Raw genomic sequence first — 25,832 nt, 5'->3', positions numbered from 1 at the left:
CTGTCGAAGTTATAAAACTCTTGAGTCGAATCACATAAAAGAATAATACAATATTTTTAAAATATTACATTTCCCATGTAGAGGAACTAAAATTGTACAATTTCTTACACTATGATTTGGTATTTTGAAACCAATGTTATGTAAACAGCACTCTGTACAATATACTGTATACATAAATATATCATCCAATACTTTTTCCATAAAAAACTTGGCCAACAAATGTTGTTTTCTTAGTAAGATTCTCTAAACTTTTAACTCTCGAAACCTTCCTAATGCTTAGATCAATAGTTCAGTTTAAAACATAATAATTTTCTGCTAAATTCAATTCTGTTTGTCGAAATTGTAGAAATTCTATCCCATATTATTAGTCAGTAATAATAATAATAATAATCCATTTTAACGTTATGATCTTATTTTAGCCAAAAAGATACCCTTGGAGCTGGAATGGATAGCGTTCTTCTTTGTGGATCACAACAGAAGAAGAGCGGGAAAAGTTCGCCACAAGTAAGTACTATTAAAACACTGTATTCAATAAAATTGTTGCTATTATAAGAATATTAGATTTAAAAAGAAAGAATAGTTTAAAATAATTTAATATACCCATATTTTTATTCTAGAGGTCTGCTAGCAGCATTTGTCCTTGTCCTCCATCACCTAACATGCCTAATTGTCCTGGTGCTGAAGGTTGGTTCCAAGGAGGTAAGTTTCTGAATGGATTTAGTGGAAGTAACAATTAATCATAAGCTAGAAAAAAAGAGTATAAATCTGTTAATAATGTCCGAAATGAAGACTCTACTGTCCGGCTCAAACCTTCTGACGTTTGGCAAAAACCATTGGCGCATAAGAGCGACGTTGTCGGACTTCATTTTCTTTCGTGTACAAGTTTGACGTGAAAACTTTTTTTCGTGAAATATAGATGAAAGAATAAAGTAAACGCTTCAAACCGAGAAGGTGAAAGAATAAACATTGGTTTAGATTGACTTGTATATGAAGAAACAATCTTACAATCAAACAATGAACCACTGTACGTAGAATTATGCTTTTCTCCACTAATTATTTAGATACGATTTTCTTTTTTTCCTAAACATCATACATCAATATTTTTTTGAACAAAGAAATTCTTTAGTGCAAATAATATTTCTCCCAAGCATCGAATATTAAATAACCGCTTAACTTTCATTGGGTATTGCAAGAAAGAGGACACGCCTTAAGCGTCAAGAGGCTTGAGCCAAACAGTAAATATATACATTGTGGTGTGCATCATAATCCAAAGTAAAGTTAAATCAAGTGAAAACGATTTATTTGTATCCAATTTAAACTATTTGCTGGCAATAAACGTATTGTTTTCCTCAGCAAGTAGTTTAAATCGGTTTTAAGTCTACTAAACCAAAGTTTGTATAGTGGAAAATATTGCAGAAATATCAAAAACATGTTTCACTAATTAAAAAAAAAGAAAACTCTTCTGTAAACTTAACTGCTTTTTTGACATATGCTCTTTCCCTAAGGCAAAGTTACAAATTCCTTAGTTCAATTAACACACAATTCTAACTTGATTATAATACGAAAATTCTGACAGTGAAGTATGTGTGTAAAATGTAATTACTGTGCTACATATAACTTATTCACTGTTAGGATATATGAGACGCATGCCAAAAAGAAGGACCAACTGGTTATTACAAACAAGAAAATATTGTAATTTTCTCGCCCTATACCGTCCACTATTTGTAATTTTCTCTTCCTCTCCGTCTTTTTACTTCAACTGTACCTTTTACCACATTTCACAGGATACAGCTTCTTTTTCATGTCCTAACCAGTATCTTGTCCTCTTTTCCAGTTCCATTCAGTATTACCCCTTTCTCACCTACAATATTTTCTTGTATCTTTGCTATTTTTCTATATAGTGAGAACGAAGCTTCAAGCATGTTTGGTAGCGTGACACAAGCTTTTGAATACTTTTTTATGTAGAAATCTGTCGCCCGAGACTGAAACCAGTCAAGAAATGATTCACTGTCATTGAAACGTTGTGAAGCAGGCCACTTCTTTAGGTTAAGGAAAAAATCACGAGGGGTCATGTCGGAACTATATGAAGAGTGTATAATAATTCCCATCGGTATATTTGAATTGTGTGTTATACTTCTGAAGAGCTTCAATCGTAACATTTCTCTACACCCATTTTAGATGGTGCACAGCAGATTAGAGAGTGTTTTGCAATACACATCTGCTGTGACTGTTCGTCCCTACACGGGGCTGTTCGGAATTACACGAGGATTACACCTTTCTGGTCCCAAAACATGATTTCCATGATTTTGCGATTTGGTGTTTGCTTGAATTTCTGTAGTTTCTGGGAACCGACGTCACGCTGTTGCACTGATTGCTGCCTTAACTCATTAATGGCGTCGGTTATCCATGTATCGGTTCAGTTGCTATGTGAGCTAACAAGGTTAACTCCCTTTGACAAACGAAACGGACTATATCATGTCAAACAGAATGTACACGATTGACGACTGAAATATTCTAAACAGGTTTAACACAGCAAGTAACAATCGTAAACTTCAATTGTGGAAATCTGAAAACTTGTAGATGACAGGAACATATGTAGAAAGGAAGATTCTGTAAGAACAGCGTAACGTATTTCAACTGAGACTGAAGAACTGTTTTACCGCACTCGAAGAGAACATGAACATTTCAAAAGTTAAGGGGAAGATCACAAACATTCTGATGGATATAACAACAACGATAGGAAGTATTACGAGAAGATGAATAAGAAGAGAATCTGCAAAGAAACACAACACCTGATGAGGAAAAGAATTGAAATAATGGATGATAGTGACGATGAGTCATCTAAAATAGAATATATGGAACTTTTCAAAGCAATAGGGAAATGCATTACAAAATATATAAGATATTTTAACAACAATCTCGTAAGAAAAATGACTGAATACAACATGGATCTTAAGAAGGTTAAGCATAGTCTAAGCAATGGTCTGAAATAGATCGAAGAACTGAAAGAGAATATGGCACAACCGCTATTAAAAAAAAAATAAATAAAAAAAAAAAATAAAAAAAAAACTGTGAAGAAGTACTGAAGGAGATTTAACTACTCAACAACAAATTATATTCAAACGATGAACCGAAAATGAAAGAAGGCGAAGACAAAGAAAAGAGACCCCCTAAACCTGTAAAAGGAAGTTGAATTCGATATAAGGAACATGAAACGATGAAAGGTATCAAGAGATTGAGTTATTAGATGCGGTAAAGTAAACTGACAAGGAACCGGAAAAATCGTAACATAACTTTTTTTAACATAAAAAAACATAGCATTTTCCCCAATTTAAGCTTAAATGATCTTAATAAATATTTCTGCAATATTGCTAATTTAGACTTGAACGTAAAAAGAAATATATATTTTATTAAATCGAATAAATAGTCACTACACCATCATTTAATTTCCTTTATGTTTCTGTAAGTCAAGTTGACTCAACAATCTAAAAAAAGAATCAAATGCTAGAGAACCCGATGAAATATGAATTCTTACGGTAAAAAATATTTTGCAGTATGATACATGCCATATGTGATACACGTAACAAGTATTAGAACAGATGCATTTCCTGATCAATGAAAACTACTTTTGTAAAGCCCATAGCGAAATTCTCCTTTCCCGCATTGCACTCAGGTTATAGACCAGTGAACATAACATCAGAAGTATCAAAAATTTTAAAATATCCTATCCATGAGAAGATAATAAGTTTCTTACAAGAAAATAAACTAATGAATTATTTCCAGTCTGTCTTCAGAAAACATCATAGTACTGCAGCAGCTCAAATCAAAGTATTCGATGGCATAAGAGATGCATTCAAAGAAAGGAAAATAATAACTATGGTAGTGTTAGATTTTTCAAAAGCCTTCCAGCGACTCGACTTCGATATTTTATTAGCTAAGCTTAGTTCTTATTTCAACTTATCCTCCTAGTTGTTACTGAGATACGCTCGTATTAATTCAACCGTAAATAAGTAGTAATGACAGATGAAGTTTGATCTGAATGGATATATTTACAGAAAGGGGATGCCACAAGGCACAGTACTTGGTCCTATCTTTTACTTATTATATGCTCATGACCTTCCAAAAATAATAAGCTATGCAAAATATCATCTATGTGCGGATGATATCTAACATTATGTCTCACCAAATTCATCAAATATTTGAGAATCAATAACAAAATTAAATTACGATATGTAGAATATTGAGATGTGGTCAAAAGAAACACACTCGAAATCAACCCGAATAAGTCTTACGTTATTTTCATTGAATTCAAGAGAATTAGAGATTGGTGTGCAAAACTTAAGGGGGAGATAATTAAAGTAACTTAAAGTAATGCATGTAGTCAAAGAAATGAATGAAAACCCAGCAGCATGTTGCCAGAGGTCTTCCACATGTGCACAGGAAGAAGAGGTTACATTACGTGACCATAGTGCTAAATGGGTCTACTTCCCTCTATGAAGCAGTTGAATGAAAGGAAAGAGGCAGTGTGTGCCAGTCAGAGCTGTTAAGGTGCGTTGTGGTGGTGTTAGTTCCAACAACATGGAGACATTTTTGTGACCGCACACAAGGAAGAATTATCGGGAAACTGGAAGGACGACGAGGTGTGACTACAATGGAGGACAACCGCTACATTGTGAAAGAGGCAAGAAGGGACCGACGTCAAACTGTGGGTAGGGGACTGCAAGGCGGTCAATCTCACGTTCCACAGTAGTACATCAATCGTTTACAGGTGGTCTCTTTTGGCCGATGGCCATGATGTATTCCGTAGACACCCGCCGTTTGTGGTGGTACCAAGAACATCAGGAGTGCACCAAGGAGTGGGGTCGCGTTCTCTTCTCCAATGAAAGCAAATTCAATCTAAGTAGTGAATCTGGGCATATACTCATCTGGCGAGAGTTGAAAACACACAAACGTTGTCGAACATTATATATACTTATGAGAGGCTCGGGGAAACAATGGTATTTCACGTTTTCAAACTTTCGAATAAACTGGAAAAGAAGGTTAACCATTCCCATGCAATTCAATGCAATGACACATACCAAACAAGCTTCCCCTGTCATCTGATGGTACATTTACAAAATTAAAGTACCTACATGTTGTTCTAGCCCAAGCAATTTCACCTAATAACTCAATTTAACCGGCAGTGGCGTTTGCTATTATGTTCGGCTGAGCCGCTCATATATACTGCGTCCGTACTTCGCATCAAATTGTCCGATGTAATTTCTGCGCACATCGTTTTAATCTTATCTCAAAGTGTGTCCAGGTTACGTAGTTTAGCACGGTATGTATAATCTTTTATTGTGTTCCATAAGAAAAAAATCGACTGGAGTAAGGTTTGGAGAGAGTGCAGGAAACTCGATTAGTCTTCTGCGTCCTATCCACAAGCCTGGCACATTTTGATCTAGTTGTGCTCGTACACCCCTATGGTAGTGGGGCGGGACGCCATTGTTGGTAATAAAACCTATCAGTACTGTACATTGCACGAATGGTAGGGAAGATAGAATCAGCAAGCATTATTAGGTACTTTTTCTCCAACACCACGACACATATTTACAAGGCAAATTCACATTTTTTTTTTTTAACTTACCACCTCCCATGTGACTCTTGCCTTGAAGATTTATGTGCTGAGCGCTGAAACGGTTGCACAGCTGAGGATTCGGCACTTGCAGTCAGGCAAGGTCCCTTGATTGACCTTTCTGAACATCAGACACTATTCCATGAACCTCGAATTTGTCTCGTAGACGTGAAATTGTTACCTTGTAGATAGATCAGGCTCATAATCACATCTCCACTATCCCTGAATCGCAGCAACATTCTCAAAGTTCCAGTACTACTTTATAACCTGCTTCCATTTTTCAAAACTCAAACTTCTTCTGTCATGTTGATGTGACTCTTCTGTAACTGAGTTGCGCAGCTAGACCAGCGATTCTACTACTTCCTATTGAGGAAACATAACAATACGTTTTCTCAGAAATTTAAACTTGTGTTGGAAAATACATTTTCTATGAAGTTTCAAGTATGTATCCATTTTTTGACGCATCCGGTATATGTATGCAATGCAATAACACATACCAAACAAACTTTCCTGACATCTCTAGATACATTTCCGAAACTGAACTACCTACATATTATTCTGTGGTCCGATCCCAACTTACTCCAACTAATAACTCGATATCACTGAAAGTGGCGCTTACCATTGTCTTCCCCCGACTTACTTAATTAAAATATGCATCCTATTGTCTCGCTAAGTAATCATTAACAATTTATTGTTTATTCGCAAACTGAAGTGCTAATTATTTTTTTTAAATAAATTTCCATTCCTTCAGGATCATCAGGTAGCATGAAGAAAGATTCTTCTAGGGCTGTACGTGGCCGACCTCCGAATAGGTATGTATCAAGGTTGACTTTCACTTAAACATTTGTTTAAGCATATATTATAGGTATGTAAAAGTACTCTTAAGTAGTAAAATGGTAGCGAATGTGCCTTTACTCTGTGTATTCCTGTGTTTAATTATCGGTGAGGGCATAAAAAACTTTCGTTCGTAAAGATGTAGTAAATATCGATCTAGAAAACCAGTAATAACAGTAATAGGATTCAATGTACTGACATACATTAACCAACAAAAAATATATATGTCGTCTACAGCTTTTCGTGAGTACTAATGCCACGAAACTTATTTTATGTAGTTTAAAGGGTAGTTGCATAGAGAGGGTAAGCTTCATTCTTTTCTGTCAAACTGTTCTCTTAACTTGATTTTTTAAAAATGTTTTGTATTAAAGAGGATTTTCAGCTAATTATGAAAATGGATCATATGTAAAAAACATAATTAAAGTGTTTATTTTTATTATGTGAGAAAAATAAAGTGATCCATGCAGAGGAATTAGAAAACAGACAGCCAAGTGCAAAAATGAATACTAGACATTGATGAAAAGACTATTGAACGAAAAAGAAAAATATGGTAACTTACAAATTACAAATTATAGTCGAAATGATAAGTTATGACTTTAATATGCTCATGAAGCTTCCATAAGTAGGTCTACTTCTGCATGCTTCCTTTCAAGTAAAATTTAATTTTAAAAAAATAGACATACTTGAAAAATGAATACTAGAAATTGATGAAAAGGGTAGATTTTTGTATCCAAGAATTAACTGCGAAAGATGTTGCTACTTGGTTCTTCGAATGTGATGATCGGATTGTTAGTTCTATTTGGTTGAGGTAATAAAAAAGTATTTTTCACGTTTTTAACACTATAAGCGTGAAACAATACATCACAACATGCGTTATTTCAAACGTGAGGAACTATGGAGCTGGTGGTGCCTAACACTTCCGATGGAGGCGGAAATCCGATGGGCCTATTCGTGTCTCCAAAACAGACCACAAATGTTCAATTATGTTCAAGTCCGGGTATTTGGCGGGCCAGGAATAATGTTCAACTTCCTCCCAATGTACTTCAAAACACGACGCAACAGTTCCAGCTGAGTGAATGGGCACATTATTATCCGAAATACGAAATATGATGTCAATGTCTGGAAACAACATCTGAATATGACCCCCTAAAATGGCGACATATCTACGGACAGTGATGTGACCAGAAATCATCAGCACAGGACCCACTGAAAACCAGGATGTTGCGACCCACAGCATCACAGAACCGCCACCGTGTTTCACGGTTGATCGCAAATATTGCGGACCCTACGTTTATTTTAGTGTCTGCCTCACATAAACATGGTCCGTGATTTGAAATAAGAAGTCACCCAACCATATCACATATTTCCAGTCATCAGTGGTCAATGTTGTGTGTTCGCAGCACCATTGGCGTCATGCTAATGCGTTATGGCCCCTTATCAACGGTTTCGCCAGAGCAACCCGACCTAACGTGTTTAGATCATGTAACTTGCGGTTCACTGTAATTGTTGACACAGGCTGTGGAAGGTGCTGCTTATGTTCCTCCATCACTTGCACAGCAGTCGAACAATTCCTTTGAACAACAAACCGCTTTAGTGGTGGCGGCTCTGTCACTGAGTATTATCTTCCAACCACTGTTCCTCTTGGCCAATGTAGTTTTGTAAGCCGTCGTCACCTTGGACATTGTCCATTGTGACACATCCAATATACCTGTCACTTTCGTTACGCTCGAATCACATAAACGAACGCCAACAATTTGTATTTTATGGTAATTATAGAGATATAGTGTTTTACACTCAGATGCTCATTCATCGCGCATTGAAGTCCTGAAGCTCCTCACGTAGTACTAACGTGTTTCTAACTCCATGTGTTTTCATTAAATTAATAAGTATCAATATTTATATTCATATACATAATCTTATGATTTTTATGGTGGACTGTAAGTTTATTTTCCAATCTTAAAACAAATATACATGTATAGTATCAACTGTTCGGTACAAAGATATTACAGTTTATTTAATTACAGTAAAACGTATTGCAATTGCTTGAAATATCTTTTCGATACAGAATGAACTCTTTCTAACAGCCGATACTGCACGTTATGTTGTTTATTCAGAAGATACATATATCATGTCTTTTTAATAGCACCTTAAAGTGTCACCCACTTCATAGCCAGCTAGTGTAACTAGTATATATAGAGTAGCTAGCAAACATTTAGCTTTATTTGGGTTTTGTAAAAAGCTATTTCTTGTTAGAAAATAAATGATACGTGTATTTTGTAAATAAACAACATAACGTACACTACTGGAGGTTAGAAATACTTCATTCTGTAACCAGAAAATTAAAATCTAACCAGAAACCGGTTTTTATTTAATCAAAAATTATATACATATGTTTCTCTTTTGTTTCAGGAACGTATCAAGCGCCAACAATGCCAGTAGATCAGGCGTATTAGCGAGGAAAGGTCAACCCACAAAGATCGGGGTTAGTATGCACTTACATGCGAAGTAACTACAGAAAATAAGTTTCAGTAAGTTAACACTTTCTCTTTGTGTTTCCTCTGTACTTCTAATCTGAGACTACGGTATATAGTTTAAACAAACAAGTTTTGTTTGACAGTGAAGTTACGGAAGACTTCCAAACTATGCGAATCCAATACGCAAACTTGAAGTATTACATCTATAACTCCTAGTTGCAATAGAGTAATAAGATGAAAGATAAATCCTGTTCCTCGGACGCTGGATCCATATCAAAAAACTATTAAGCCCGTCTCACACAGATCTGAACTAAGGCCTCAATCCAGGCTACAACTTAACAGTGTTGCTTATCTCAAACTTCCATACAATTTCTTTTATCCTGAGGCGATGTAGGGGTCTCAGACGATCCTCAAAACTAGGTAGGTTTTACCAGCAGAGCCTCTCGTGGTCGGTGTATTAAACAGACAAAAACACTTGAAGAATGTGTTACGCACAGGGCAATCAACTGTCGTAATTGTAAATATTATTGTTTATCTATTTCAGAATATGAGTTCATCTGAAGATGAAATAGCCGTAGCAGTGATATCTGCTCCGTTGTTGAGACAAAATCCGCCCTCCCCTCCCCCCAAATAACGAAAGAGAAAGAGTAAAGAGGAGCTGCTGGTCAGGGAGTGAATTCTTCGTCCCAATAATGCACAGTAAAGCACCGTATTTTCAATGGTGAATAATGAACAACATACAGAAGATCCTCGTTCCTACAAAAAAAAAAAAAAAAAAAAAAAAAAATCAACAGAGTGAACTATTCAGAATTCCATACGCTCTTGAAATTAGTAACTCCGAAAATTCAGCAGCGAGATACGAACAAGAGGGAGTCTGTATCAGCTGAAAAAAGGTCTAGATCCTTGTATCCACCAGATTGTAGAACTAATAATCAAATGACTTGTCCGCATATGTAAATGAGGACAGTTATCAGGCGCGGAAAGCTAAAATAAAGAAAGAGCAATTTTCTAGTATAGGTACTGAGTGTATCCGCTCAGCTCACTACCCACAAAAAATGCCCACATAACCCATAAAGTAAACTTATACCGCACCGGGAGCTCCTCTCATGCACTACACCTGGACTTTCTGTATTGTGCCAGCATTGTAGAATTGTTCCCTAAAATTGCACGAAGGCCACACAACATTGATGACAATTAACTCTCATTGTCTCTGTTTCTGATGCTGGTTTACTTTACTCGTACCACACCTGAATTTTATGTTTATATGTGTAGAATTACTAGTGTAAAATTATTACAAATGCTTTACGACGGATAAAATAAGTGAGTTCATATGAAAGATGCCTGTATAGAAACTAATTTCCACCGGTGGTGAATTTCTGCACAAGCGTGCAGAAGTTTTATTTTGTTTACAAGGGAAACGTTACTAGTATGAAACTATGACAAAAGCTATTGAAACCCGCATCATTGCCAAAACCCATTCGTTTCCACTACCCTCGCTTATGCGGATACCCTCCTTCACTGACGAACCCCCTCGCTAACATTCGGGCCCTCCAGCTTCGGGCTAGATAGCATTCGTGCTTTTTAGTGGCGACCTAGCGCAGGTTGTTTTGTGTTTTTTGGGCTGTAGTTTTTATGCATGAGACCGGATGCTGTATTTATAGGCAATAGTAAAATAATTATAATTTTTCTTCAATTGCTTATGATACCCCCTTGAATTTTAACTATGCATTGTGGATATTTTATGTCGCCTAGCACAAATCATTTAGAAAACAATAAGAAGGAAATTAGTAAAGGAATTCTAATTTTTAAATAATTATTTCGAGTGGTGCGTCAAAAGTAAACCTGCACGATTTTTAAAACATGTTACAGTTTTTGATATACAAGTTGCACAACATAATTAAATAACCTATTTTTATTCTTTTAAAAGATGTAATTACATTTGTTGACATCTGTTGTGTTCGGGCGGACACTACTTAGGCCTACTTCACTGCATACCTTCTCTAAGGTCTTTATTCTTGAGTTTTTTTTTTTTTTTTTTTTTTTTTAATAATATAAATCGTGCTTCACATTATCTAAAAATTCATATTTTTCATGATTCTATTAATAGTTTCAATGTTTCTCTTGTCCAGGCAGCATTGTTTTGAAATTACAGAGAGAAATAAAGTTCAATGTCGTCAGACGCTACCGGTACTCTTTTCTGCTTGGTAGTTGTATGGAAGTCCAGAAGAAAATAGAAACTGCTTCTATTTCTTCCAAGTTAGGATCCAAATAAAGACAGCAGAAAATTTCAACCTGATCTAAGGGCAAGTTACCTCTCACACGATCGTTAAGTAAGGTCATGAGTTTTAGATCGTGAATCGCAGCCTTACTTCAGTCCCGTCTGAGACAGGCTTTACTCGCTATCTCTTACTGTCAGAGCCTGACCTACTAAAAATAATACAAAATTTATAATTTTTCTTTCGCTTGTTTTTCATAAGTGAAAGGAGATAATGAAATGCAACTTACTACAAGCGCAAATAATGTTATTCTACAATAGAAAATATGAACCTGAAGAATTTTCAGTGTTACCATCCATATAAATTACAGTGTTGCCAAAATAATATTTCTCCAAAAATCTAAGTTAAGGAAGCGACCAGAGGAACAAACTCAACTGCATTTGATTACGTATCATGTTGTTTTGGTATCCTGTGAACTACTTTTTAAATAATAGTTGTATTTAGTTTGTAATAAACAAAATAGTTTTAACATACAGTGATTGAAATTAAATAATAATGTTATTTAAAAAGCGGTTCACAGGATACCAATACAACATGATACGTAATCAAAAGCAGTTGAGTTTGTTTCTCTAGTTCCTACCTTAACTTAGATTTTGGGAGAAATGTTATTCTGGCAACACTGTAATTTCTATGGATTGTAACAGTCAAAATTCTTCAGGTTCGTATTTTCTGTTGTAGAATAACGTTATCTATGATTGTGGTAAGTTGCATTTCATTATCTCCTTTCACTTATGAAAAACAAGCAAAAGGAAAATGGTAAATCTCGTATTATTTTTAATATGTCAGGCTCATAACATTGAAACTGGAAGTGCTAGGCCTAATTGATGCCTACCACTTCCTGTTGCAATAAAGCAATAAAATCAGAGGTGAAACATATATTTGAATCCATATCAAAAAACGGCTTGTCGCTATCTATTTCCATTTTATCTATTAAGCCTATGTGATCAGTGTTGTAACCGAAAAACCTTATACATCCTTCATTTTCATCAACTTCCGGTTTTAAGAAAGAGAGAAAACTATAGACGAAAACTCATTCTTGGGACGCTGAATCTGTCATAAAACCGTTTTGCAAAATCTCTCACAATTTTTACTCCGAAAATTAATATTGAAATTGTGAGTACTACTAAATTTCAGTCACTTCTAGTTTCCGTAGAGTGTTGCGATTGGTAATATGTTCTGAATCGATTGTAAGAAACCGTTTGTCGCTATCTATTACCGTCTTGTTGTATGACGATAAACGTTGAAACCGGAAATAGCCAATTTAAACCACTTCCGGTTCGAATAGAAACTTAACGGTGGAGATGGTACCTATTTTTGTGACGCTGAATCGATTGCAAAAAACGGCTTGTTATCTATTACCGTTTTGTTCTATGGCGATAAACATTGAAACCAGAAATGGTTTATTTAAACCACTTCTGGTTTGAATAAAGAATTTATTGAATAGATGAAACATATTCTTGGAACGTAAAATTAATTGCAAAGAAACCCTTCTTGATATCTTTTATTGCTTTTGCTCTGATACGTATCTTCAGACAAACGGACGAACATAGGCGTTCTATAAGACTTTTAACACGCATAGCATAGTTTGAAAGTCTAAAAGAATGTATACATAGACTGAATAGTAAGCCTCTCTTGTTTGCATTTTTAAACAACATTTTGAAAACGAGTCTTACTTATCACTACAGCTGGAGCTTAATAGTTAATTTTATTATTGTTTAAGTAAATGAACTGCTGCAAGATTAAAATATGTACAATGACTCACCTTAGTATACATTAAGATATTTACTTACTTGACTTTAATTACTTAATTTACATATTTGTACCTTTTATTCCATAAAGAGGTACATCTAACCAGTTGCGAACAACGCATTAAGGGAGGCTCATAAGAATCGAGCACATAACCAATTTGCTGAAATCTTACGCAGTGTGAAATATAGAGCTTCTAGAAAGTAAGCTTTTTGAATGCGATTACAATATTTGTTTCTTTTGTGTGTGTGTGTGTGTGTGTGTGTGTGTGTGTGTGTGTGTGTGTGTGTGTGTGTGTGTGTGTGTGTGTGTGTGTGTGTGCGTGTGTGTGTGTGTGTGTGTGTGTGTGTGTGTGTGTGTGTGTGTGTGTGTGTGTGTGTGTGTGTGTGTGAAAAATTAATTTAAAAAACGTCGTAAGAATGGTACACAAATTAAACGTACTGCATGTAAGCGGAATCATTTCGATATCACTGTGCTAAAGGAGAGGAACAGAATCATTCCCTGGCTACGTTGATGCATCTAATCGTATTTACCTGATTGTAAGCCGACTTTGTTTTCTTTTTTTCTTTACCTGTTTCTTAGCTCAGAATCTGTAATTTTAACACACAGGCAAAGTAAATTACATCCTTTATCGTCACAATAGAAAAAAAAAAGTTTCGAGATGCATTTTCAGAAGCCTCCACAAATAGGTTTTCGCCAATATTTAAACTCAATGTTGCTAATTGGTGGACTTTCTTGTACATAATTGTATTGGATTTTAATTCGTTTTTTTTTTTTTTTAAATTCAAGAAAGCGATGTAAATTTTATTTTGCTCGTATTTGAATTTAACAGATAGTTTAAGTATTCTTAGCGAGAAAAAGAAATTTATAAAAGAAACTGACAATGAATCTGAATCACTTGATGGTTATGACAGACTAAATAATTAAATGGCAGAAAATTTACTTGTTATACTTTATGTGCTTCATTGATAAATTTAAATTTTATTTCGCTTTTGATTTTTGAGTGTAAGTTTATAGTGATGGCTTATAATCGAATAAACTCTGGTATACAGTGAAAAAGGATCACGTAATTTCGTCTGGTAGTTGTCAACCGCTGAAAGACGTTTACCGCCATCTAACGGCGAGATGTGTAATTTCTACTACCCTTAGCAAAATACAAGATTCAGAAAGTTCCCTTTTGTTCAAGAGTTATCGTGTGCACTAACCATGCTCGCCGACTATGTGGGTGCTCCGGCACCCACACAAATAATATTGTGGGTGCGCTGCACCCACAAGATTTTTAGTTTGGACCGGCGTTTGAACCCGTTTCTCTTGCTTTTAAGTCAGTCGTGTTACTGACTGAGCTAGACCAGCCCCAACTTATCCTTATAGTACCTGTATATTTTACTTTATCACAGCAGAGGCCTTTATGAGAGTGTTAATAAAAGATTTTAACTAAAAGTTAAATCAGTCAAACATCGAGATTTTCGTGAAAATATACAGGCTAAGACATCCCACCATTGATATGCACACACATAAATTTTGGAAAGTCGGCGCCGTTGGCACTAACTGACAAACAGAAGTCATCGTTACTCGTTTAGGTGTTAACAGATTGACTCTGTTAACCTTTGGATACCCAAGTGGGATACAAATGTACCCCACGCATGTTTTCCTGTATATTTTGTGTCAGACGCCCGAAGGAGACTAGCGTTCTTTACATTGTGGGCCGGACTGTAAGGAAATGTATTTCCTGGATAACAATTAGATTGTAAGGTAGTTTATGTGGCTAAAACTACACTGGGGTACATTTGTACCCCGTTGGGTATCTATTATGCCATATTTGTTTCAAGTATTTTATTATTTGATTTATGTTCAACGGAATATAGAATAAAGAACGGGTAATATTAGAATCTATTACAATGTATTTTTGCAATATGGCATTCATGTTCCAATATTGCAATCTCTAATGCGACAAAAATATTACGACATATTACAGTTCTATAGCATATAAACAAATTTCAGTTTCGCTAACCTAACTTACATAAAGATAGCTTACACTAACAAAACCAACATAACATTACAAAGCACAAGCACAACCCAACATAAACTAACATGTTGAGTTTATGTTGCCAATATTATCGATGCCACAAATAAGGATGTTTCTAATTGCAAAAATTTATGTTGGGATACACTTGTACCCCTCTTGAGAATCCGGAGTTAAAAAATATCATGGGTATCCGAAGGTTAACCAAGTCGGCCTAGATAATCGCTATTGAAAAAGAAAATCTCTTTTGTTCAAGAGTTACTATAGGCCCTATGCACTAACGGAGAAACGTAAGTTTCCGTTATCCGTTAAGATGCTAACGGATTGATTTCATTAACGAACTCAGTCCAGATAATTGTTCTATGTACACTCATGTTCAAAATGATTGTCGCATAACTATAACTGTCTTCTTGTAAGAGTATAATTTGATAATGGTTTTCCAGAGCACTTTTATTACTGAAACTATGTGTATAATCGAGAAATGTATATTTCTGGTAAATTTCATAGGAAAAGAATTATAAATACGAAAATTATAATGAGTAAAATAAAATGTTGCTAAATGGACGAGAAAATTTTATTTTCGTTTTATTGTTTTTATTTACTACTCTTTGTACATGAAATTTGCCACATACATATCTTTGCCGACTATACACATACTAACATTACAAGAAATACCAGGCGAATTCATTATATTCCTAGAAAAACATATTTATAGACACGCGACAATAAATTTGGACATGAGTGTACATATTTATTGTACCTATACTATTTATGTTGTGTCTATTATTTATGTACTGTATATGAAAATACACTAGCAAATTATATCTGCTGTTGTAAGATTTCTCCTAACTGTGACGGACATATTCCTTACCAACTAAAACGAATAAGATGTTTTTTTTTCTTTCTTTCGTTTTTCCAGTCACGTAACAGAGTTAGCACCCAGAAGTCTCCTACTCATCTCCCGAGAGAAATTACCTTTGTAATAACAACATAGTGTAACGAACATTAAATGCAAATCAAGTGGTGTTTTATGATTTGCACTCAAAAATGTGAGAAAGTAGAGAAAATGTAAGTACTGTTAATTTATTTATTATATTATTTTTTTATTAATGTTTATTTGAAAATACATAGAATTAATTCAACATGCCATCTGCAATTCATAAATAAATTCATTCGTTACTTAAAAATAGATATTGAAAGTGGGCAATTGAAATCTTTAGAACTCCTTCTTTATGTTTCATACAAAAAATAAGAAACTGTGATGAACTTGTATTTCTGCTTATTTAGGAAATATTGTTTTCAGAACCTTTGAATATTAATTTGCATCGTTAACAAACAGTGCTGCTTGCTAATTTGTTCAATTTGCCTCAGTAGGGCTATCGTAAATAATATTCTCGATTAAAAAGTTAACAACTCACGTTCATTAATCCACAATGGCAAGCAACTCATATTAAATGAAAGAAAATCTCAAAAAGTTTTATTTTTTTTAATACATACGTGTTATGTTCTATGTCAAAGATGCTCAATATGAGTACCTTTTGTAATCCGGTACACATCAATCCAATAGTCTAACTCTTGCCACACTCTCTCCAACATCTCAGAGTCAATAGATGCAACTGCTTCTTGAATACGCACTCGAAGTTCAAGTAAATTGTTAGGTAGGAGTGGCTGATACATTTGGTTTTTAACATACCTCCCTTCCCTACCCCCCAAAAAATAAATCGCACAAGGTAGTATCTGGCGACTGGGGAGAGAGTCCAAGGAAGCAGAACCTGATGTTCATGACTAGCTCAACTTATCCATTAATTTGCTAACCTTCTGTTGCGTTCCCTCCTGACATTCTAGCGCCAATGTGGTGGTGTCCCATCTTACTAGAAAATAAAATAAAAGTTTCCATGTTCTCTTCCAGGTGCCGGAAAAGTGGTGTAGGAAAGTCCGTTTATAGTGTCTTCCTTGAGAAACATGGAGCCATACTTTTTTTTCGGGTGGCTGCACAAAACACGTTCGCCTTGGAGGGATCACGAGTATGTTCTTCATAACCATAGGGATTTTCCAAAGCCCGGTTCTAACATTTTGTTCATTTATTTTCCCCCTAAAGGTGAAAGGTAGTTTCATTACTAAACACAATTGACTCAATGAAACCATCTCTTTCCATAAAGTTTTGCATCGCAACGCAGAACTCAAGTTTTTTTATCCCTGTCAGTAGGTTTAAGTGCCTTCAACAATTCCAATCGGTATGGTTGAATTTCAAACGTTTTCGCAGAATCTTTCACATTGTTGCTTGCTTCAAGTTCAATTCGTTGCTTGATCGAACCGTTGATTTTTTGTGGATTTCTAGCGAAAATCGCATAAACACGATCAGCTGTTTCCTCATTAACTCCTGGCCAATCTGTTGATTTTCTCTTGGAGATATACTCATTTTCTTTAAATTGTCTGTGTTACTTCCGAATTGAGTGTCCGCTTGGTGAATCTAACCCGAACTTCGTCTTGAAACTTCACTGAACACTAACTACGGACTGTTTTACATGAAATTCGAGAACACAAAATGCTCTATTGTCTTCGTTTCCTGCCATCTTTATTTACTATTGCACTAGCGACAGAATGAGTAATTAAACATTAGTTTTGACAGCTTTTAATTTAAAAAAAAAAAATTCTTCCATTTAGCATAAGTTGCATGTCATTGTAAATAAAGAAACTTGAGTTATTAAACTTCGAAATCGAGATGATTTACAATAGGCCTATATTTTGAATGGTGTTTCATTTGGGTACGTGCTTTGTGGTGTACAAACACCATGTGTATGGGTTTTCTCAAGATTCTCCTGTTTTCTCCCATTTCCTTCATTTCACTACTTCATTTATTATCATCATCACCGTCTTTCTTAGTCTTGAAGCATAAATATGAAACTAAAGAAAAGATGGAAAGTCTATATCTTTCGACTTCATTACTCACTTTTGTTTATAATGTGTATCAATTAGCGTGCAAGACAGAAACACGAAATGTTACTGTTATTTTTTTTCTTACCATTTCATTTACTGTAGTTACTTTAATGCTTCCATCACATCACTTACATCAATATTAAGCACTCAGAACTCAGATAATGTCTATTAAATAGAAATACTGCATGAATTAAATTCAACTTAATTTAAGTTTGTGCATGACGTTTTCCTGCCTTAAGAAGACAAAATACAAGGTTTTATTGTATAATATATTCTACAATTTTTGAAAATCAACGATAATGGAACAGTAGACTTACCTGTATTCCACGATACTTTCTTTTGTTTATTTGTTAAGTATTCTTAATATTTCGACCTCTCTCGAGGGTCATGATGACGATCATTTCAATTTATGCTTGCTGGAAACTCACTATTTCCAAATGAAGAACTGTTACTAAGAACTACCTCATTCTCTTCAGTTAGTTAGTGAAGAGATACGATATTAGCTAGAGCTCCTCCGTGGCTAAGCGGTTAGCGTACGCGCCTTTGGCGTGGGAGACCCGGGTTCGATTCCCGGCGGGAGCTCATGTGGTTCGGATTCCACGTTAATCAGTAGGTCCACGTCTCATATAGCCTCGCTGCTGAAAGGGACGCTAAACTAAAAGTCAACTCAACTCAACGATATTAGCTATGTAAGCCTTAAAAGGTGATACTTTTTTTAACGCTAGAAGCCATTTTGTTTTACAAGACAAACATCATAGGATGTGAAAATAGTGAGTTTCCAGAAATTAGTGATCATTATCATAAATCCCGAGAAGGTCGAAATATTGAGAATACTTAACATGAATACATGAAAGAAAGTACATCTGTACAAAGGCCATTGTTCTATTTTAAGATCTACTATGTATCGTATATTAGTAGTTACCAATGACAATATTTATTACATAAATGGATACATTTTAACATAAAGTGGACCATTTATCTTGAAACGCTCTGTATTTGAAAAAAGCTCGGGTCGACATCTTCCACAATCTTTCTTCTAAAAAACAATATTTGATAGAAAATACACTCTGAGACCTACGTAAGATTGAAGTCAGATACTTTGGATTAAAATTAATCATCCCAAATACCAAAAGAAGAAATAGATTGTGGAAATGCCAACATTAATCCATTATTAATAAAAACAAACCATTTGAAAACTTCTTGTATGCTCATTTTAAAATTATTGGAGCATAAATTTACGAAATTCGGTTGAAATTATAAACTAAACCTCCGAATGTTTCGAAGTAAATAAGTTGAAAAGAAAGTTAATTAGGTTTTGGAAACTTATGTGGATTGTGACGTAGAGAAATCAGCTGCTTGCAAAGCGTCTTTGCGTTGGTTGAATTGGAATTTAACGGCTCTTTCAGCACCAAGGCTATACGAGACGGAAACCTACAGCATAACATGGAATCCGAAGACATGAGTTTCCACTGGGGATCGAATCCGAGTCTCCCGCACCAAAGGTGCGCGTACGTTAACCATATAGCCATACGGTAGCTATCAAAGCATAGAATAATGTGTGGTAAATGAGAAGGGATTGGCATATATACAGGATAGACCATTTATCTTGAAACGCCCTTGTAACATTTAAGCTAATAAATTAAAAAAAACACTAAAATATTGACAGAGGGATATTGTTTGACGTACTTTGCAATACCTTCAGATTAACAATATTGCCAAGCAAATATAAAGTGTATTTTATCAAATGGCACTAAGTCAGTTTATTACGTATTACAGATTACGTATTAAACAAAAACTTACAAAACCACATTTATTATTCAGTAATACAAACTAAGGATGCTACAATAATAAACATCCAAATTTTTGGGGTCTCTCCATCAGTAATAGAACAAGTTAGACGAGCAGTTCAGTACACATGCAAAGTCTCTTACTATGTCTTTTGGAATGAATAGGTACAAAGTTACAAGGGATTGTAAACTTGACCTTTTTCCAAAGAAATTAATTTAGAAAAAAGAAACGCTTAGATAAGTATCACTATTACGTCACCATTACAATCATGTAGATGATTTACAAAAGGCGTAAAAATCAAATTACTGTTTATAGCAATATGGTTTCTCAAACCGTTCCGGAGACATGAAAATATAAGTACAGATTTCTACACTGGTTAAAATGACATATTCATGAAACTTTTTTGTGGTGGCTGTTGCTTTCCTTCGCTTTTCTATCATATGAGCAACAGTTTTTGGTAGTTGTAATTGCAACAAGTTCTCGCAGTTGTATAATTTTAAGGAACATTGCAGATTTTATTAATTTTTTATCATATCTCCGGAGTGGTTTGAGGTATCAGCTGCTGTAAACGGTATTATTTCCTTTACGTCTATTGAAAACCACCTATGTACGTAAACGTAATACTTATCTCCAAACAGCTTTTCGAAATAAAGATATTTTAGAAACGTTACATTTGAAATATGCAATAATAATCCCGTAATACTATTTGAAATAACAAATCTTCATGTTGAGTTGGCAACACTGTTAATATGGTGGTATTCGGGGTAGTATGTATTATTATTCTCAATGCGTAATTTAAATATTTGCACCACGTCACAACTTAACTATTTATCCAATATTCTTCTTCCTTTTTCAGGGTTAAGCAGACAATAAATCAACAAGTTCATTTTATCTTTGTTGGCCTTTTGTGTAAAATTGTGTGTAATAATTGTGTATCTTTGATATTTCCAATATACTGTTCCCTACATAATTACAGTTGTATTATTATAACTTGAAAACCTAATTTATAAAGTAATTTATTTTGCTGTCTCTCTCATCTGTTGAATGAATTTACCTTTGAGATACATAAAGTACACTCCTTCAAAAGATCCAAAAAGAATGCAAGAATGTTTGCAATGTATCACTGGGTTTTCTTGTATACATCATGACTTAGTTGAAATGTAACAATCTTTAATCGTTCGTCACAAAGTATTCACCACACCAGTATTCAGAAATTTGCTAAATTTCATTTTATCTGAATATTGTTCTTGTTTGAACAATTTTCTGTTATATATTGTTTATTTATTTTTGTCACTGTATAAAAATGTTATAAAAAATCATGATTATATTAAAATTTACTCTTCATTTCAAACCGGACAGAATCTGTAGATTTGTCTACGATTTTCTTGTTTTATATTATTGGGATCAGAAATCTGTACTGAATTGTACTAACATCGAACACATATTGTCAAGATTGATTTGGCTTGTATATCGAGCTTTTATTTTAGCAGAATATTTGTGTTCAAACCGATAATTTAGAACGACAATTTTACAGTTTCTCTTATTCTACCTTTTCGGAAGAAGTAAGATATTTTGCTGCAAGGGGATTAAATACCACAGAATGTTCGAGTAGACAATAAATCTGTCCTTTCTTCTGTTTTACTATGTGCCATTGTTATAATTTGTAAAAATCGAGAAAGTGGAAATTTTGATTTAGTGCTTTATGTGCTATTCGATAATAATCATACAAGTTGAACTTAACTATCGGCTTTGTTATAAGAAGAAGCTTATAATAATGTGAGGATGCAAATATTGCTATTGTTTACATCATGGCGGTACGAAAAGTTTACGTACCTAAAGATGCTTATAATTATATGTAAACCCAGTTGCTTTCATATAATCTCTTTAAATGTGAGAGAATTTAGGATTATTATCGGTATTCAATTTACATAAAGAGCTTTTACGGTGAATTTATCGAATATGTTTCGTGTTCAATGAATCAGTAATAATAATATCTTTATACTGTGTCAACGAATGGTTCAAGTTCTACTAATTTAATAGATAAAAGAACATGAGGCATAATTGAAAGATAGTAAAACAACGCATAACGTATGTAATGTGTACTGTTAGGGGTCTATGTAAAACCACGCTCAGGAATTCTAACTATCATTCTACTTACAAATATCTGTAATTCCTGAATTTTCTTTTAAACTTCCAAGCTTTCGACTCTGTTCTGGGGTCTTGGTCACGGAAGATAAAACAGGAAGGAAAAGAATAAAAATATCAAGGAATAAAAAAGAACGGAATTACCAAGGAAAGAGCTGTGTTGTGTAGAAACACGTTGTCAAGTACGTCAGTAATCTTCAGATGCAAATTAAAAAATGGCGGAGTCAATTTGTGCACTTTTCTTGTTCCTTATTGGAAGGTTGCCAACTCATGTTATTATTTTTATTGTCATGCCAATGCAATGATGTGAAAATTTTGTAATTACAACCTCCCATTCGTCATTCAACCATCCTTTGTCTAAGTTTAATTTCTTTTTTTCTTGTTTCTTTTTTTTTAATGAGCAAATACATTTTCAAAAACTAGTCTTTCTCCTTCATTTCTAGCTCCAAATAAAATTTTTGAATCTTCTACCCTGTGTTGTGTTTCTTTTAAATGTTTTGATAAACCTGACCGGATTTTCCGGTTTTGAATCTCTAATATGTTCCTTTACTCGGATTTTTAGATTTCTCTTCGTTTTGCCTATGTAACTCTCTTGCCAAGTGCATTTTATTTCATAAATACTCGATTTTTCATTGGTATCCGTGTAATAACTCTTAAATTGGGCGGTGTTCTTTTCCAAAGTTTTAGGGGATTTTAAGGCTGTACGAAAACCGTATTGTGTATAAATCCTATTTAATACAGTTGTCAATCTGGGAAAATTACTCGTGTCAATCTTTTTGCGTGCCATACGTCTTACTTGCTTAAAAGCAGATTTACAGAGTTTGAATAACCGATGAAGCTGGGTAATTTGAATGGGTACCCACCTTCATTATTAAATAATTGGTACAATCAAGTTAAAAGGAATTTAAATTCCGATAAACTTGAAACCGAAATGAAAGATAAAAATTGATTGAATTGCATATTTTTCCCAGATTGACAACTGCATTAAATAGGATTGACAACTGCTGTCAAGCTGTTGCCTACACTTGGTATATTAGTAATAAATAGCCTTTTTTAGGATAAACTATAGCATGTAGTATAATTTTTCTCATTTTTCTTAAAACTTGGGTTTTCTGACATGTGTCGTTTTACATACACACATACGCATACACAAAGATTCAATTATGTTATGTAGTCAAATTGAAAGTCAAACTCTGCTGAAACGTCCCCTGCAGCTAGCAGAGACAGTTTTCGCTTGCAATTATGTATATTGTCATTACAAAGGCGAGTGACTGCCCATGGTGGACCTTTTGTATAATATGCACCTGTTTCTTGTGTAGAAAAACCTACTGAACCTAACAAATTTGCATTCAATTTCTTTCTCTTTACTTCTGAGACGATAATGTATCAGAATTTTTTTCTGGACTATTATAACTTTAGAAGTAATAATAGAGCAGTATTTTGAATTATTACAATTATAATCATGCTGAAAAGAAACTGAATATGTTAATTGTTAAAATTTTCGATTTACGAATGTAGTTTTGAGCTTTATAATACTTTCGACATATGAATATAGATTCAGCTTTAATTCTATGAACATTTATAAAGTTTTAAAGTTTAGAAAAGGCTTGGCGTCATTCCATTGCTGTTAAATTGAAAGCTGGCTCATTTTAATATGAAAAGTTAAAAAGTAACGATAATAGAATCAGATGTATAGTATATGACCAGGTACCATGTATCTGTAAGCAATAATTAATAAACTGCATCGCTCTAGCTCGTGGAAGTTGGCTACATGATCTGTAACACACATATGTAATTAAATATTTCGGTTCCAGTTCGTTTAATAATCTCCAAAACTTACCACGATAGTTATTTCAATAAATTAAACTATTTTTTTTTAAATTTTAAACTTTGTATTTCCTTAATACTTATCATTCATTTCGCAGAAATTAAAAATACGCTTCAATCAACTATGGCTTCCTCATTTATTATATCTTTAACAGCATAAAGAAAACAAGTTTAATCATGTCTGGAAATAAGATTTGTTATCATAAGATACCGGACTATTGTCCTAGTTGCCTTAAAACTCAATATATATATAAACGTTATAGTTGCTGATCCAAGATAAAATGAGAGATGAGTGATCAATAGATAAACTTTTTTTTTATTCTTTTTAGTTACAGATCATTGTGTCTTTATTTTAGAAGAGCGAACTGCAGATTTCACATATTTCAACGTATTACAAGCTATAATTAAATGGGGAAATCAGTGGCTATCCTGTCCCTGTTCCATTAATCTAATGATTCTATTTAGCTTCGTTAGACAAATGAGCTAGAACCAGCCTTCTAGCAGAACGTCCTACAAAAGAATGAACTAGCTAAGATGTTCTACTTCAGATGTCATGCTTTCAAACCATTTCCTAGCCATATTAAGATATGAACATTTCAAGGGTCACATACTTTTCAAAGTACTTCTTAGGGATGAACCAATCTTAAAATTTATATAAAGCGCAATATATTTTCAAAATATTTTCTAGGAATACACTATGATATGAATATTTCCTGCATAGAGGCTAAGTTTAGACTGGATTTTTCCTGTTTTCATAAAAGTGATGATGGATTTTTTTTCTTTCTAAAAATAAAGATACCAGTCCACTAATGTTCACTTCTGATATAGTAGACTCCCATACACTGTACTCTGTAAGCATAATCGAATCGATATACCAATTTGTTATTTAAAAGAGGAAAAAAAAATATTTAATATTTTATAGATAAACATCTAGGAGTTGGTAATACGAAGTCAGAGAAAAACACTGGAAAATTTAATTCAGGAGCAACTGTGTAATTAACATTACAATGTCAACATTATACACTTTGTAAAGAAAAAATAGCGACACCTCAATTCTCAAGCAAACTTACACAGAAAAAAAAAGTTGCAGCCCGTTAGAAGAGGAATAGAAGGAAATGAAGAGTGGGATAGTTCATTTGCGTTATTTGTAACACCTGTGCTGTTCGACATGGCTTGCCAATTGTTTGTGTATCAGTAATATTTTCACTAGATGGCACTGAGTGCGTCTCGTAAATTATTGTAGTGAGAATTTTGTATTTCATTTGTGATCTATAGACTGAGGTAAATAGCGTTTTATGATTGTTCTTTGCTTGTCAAGTGACAAAATTGTTGTTGTGCAGCGTTGTTTGTATGTTATATTGTTGCTACATGTGGACTGTAAACAAATAAGATGGGTAAGAAATGTGACTTGTTGCCATGTGAACAAGACATAATTATTGCTTTGCGCAGCTAAGGCAAATCTCTAAGGGAATAGATGGAATACTGAAAATCCATGATTCTACGGCAGGAAGAGTAATCCACAAGTGGAAACAGCATAACAATCGTCCCTTCGTCAATAGTGTGCAAGAAAAATGAAAGCATCACCCAGTGCAGGTTGCTAAATGAAATCAATAGCACTGCCGATTTCAGGAGTGATTTCCCCAAAAATCGCTTCTGTAGTTTGACATGATCTTGGAACTGCAGTTACTCGTACAACTGTATTGTCTTGACTGTATGAAGAGGATATTACAAAGAAGAAACCGCGTAGAAAGTCCAAACTGACAAAACACAGAGGATTTCAACATCTAGTTTTGTGAGTTGATATGCAACTGGAAGCACGTCGTTTTCTTCGTTGAAAAGAAGTTTAGAATAGAGGGAAACGATGGTGGTGTGAAGTTGTGGATACGAACAAGCAAGGAACTTGACAAGGATTTTGTTTAAGAGATGCAATTACTCAGTTACTGAGTGATGGTATGGGCTTGGTTCATCGTTAAAGACGTCAGAACAACGGATATATGTGAAGGATCTTTTGATGCACGAAAATATCTTCAAATTCTGGTACGTAAAGTTCTTACAACAGCTAAAGACGACTTTACTGAAGAAAATTTGGACTACTTCCTTTTCCAGGACGATAATGCTTCATGTCACCGAGCGAAAATCCTTAATACGTGGTTCAAGAATATGACTAT

The 25,832-nt window shown here is 34.3% G+C and overlaps 1 protein-coding gene across 3 annotated transcripts in view; it reads left to right on the top strand.

The window, feature by feature from the left end:
* The window catches only part of LOC145690147 (uncharacterized), a 74,336-nt gene extending 53,433 nt beyond the window's left edge, over positions 1-20,903 (top strand). Inside the window, exons 14-19 of one of the 3 annotated variants that reach the window (XM_081764754.1) lie at positions 420-504; positions 618-699; positions 6,366-6,426; positions 8,858-8,930; positions 15,887-16,035; positions 20,549-20,903. In XM_081764754.1, coding sequence (XP_081620880.1) covers positions 420-504; positions 618-699; positions 6,366-6,426; positions 8,858-8,930; positions 15,887-15,961 — 376 coding nt within the window. In that variant the 3' untranslated portion in view covers positions 15,962-16,035; positions 20,549-20,903. Of the gene's footprint in view, positions 1-419; positions 505-617; positions 700-6,365; positions 6,427-8,857; positions 8,977-15,886; positions 16,036-20,548 lie in introns of those variants that run through there. The other 2 variants (XM_081764755.1, XM_081764756.1) reach the window with 2 other exon arrangements.
* The last annotated feature ends 4,929 nt before the right edge of the window (positions 20,904-25,832 follow it).

This window comes from Thermobia domestica, chromosome 7 (assembly GCF_964235325.1).
Source record: "Thermobia domestica chromosome 7, izTheDome1.hap1.1, whole genome shotgun sequence".
Classification (NCBI taxonomy): Eukaryota; Metazoa; Arthropoda; class Insecta; order Zygentoma; family Lepismatidae; genus Thermobia; species Thermobia domestica.
The sequence above is the reverse complement of the archived record's forward strand: the minus strand, read 5'-3'. Positions and strand labels throughout refer to the sequence as shown.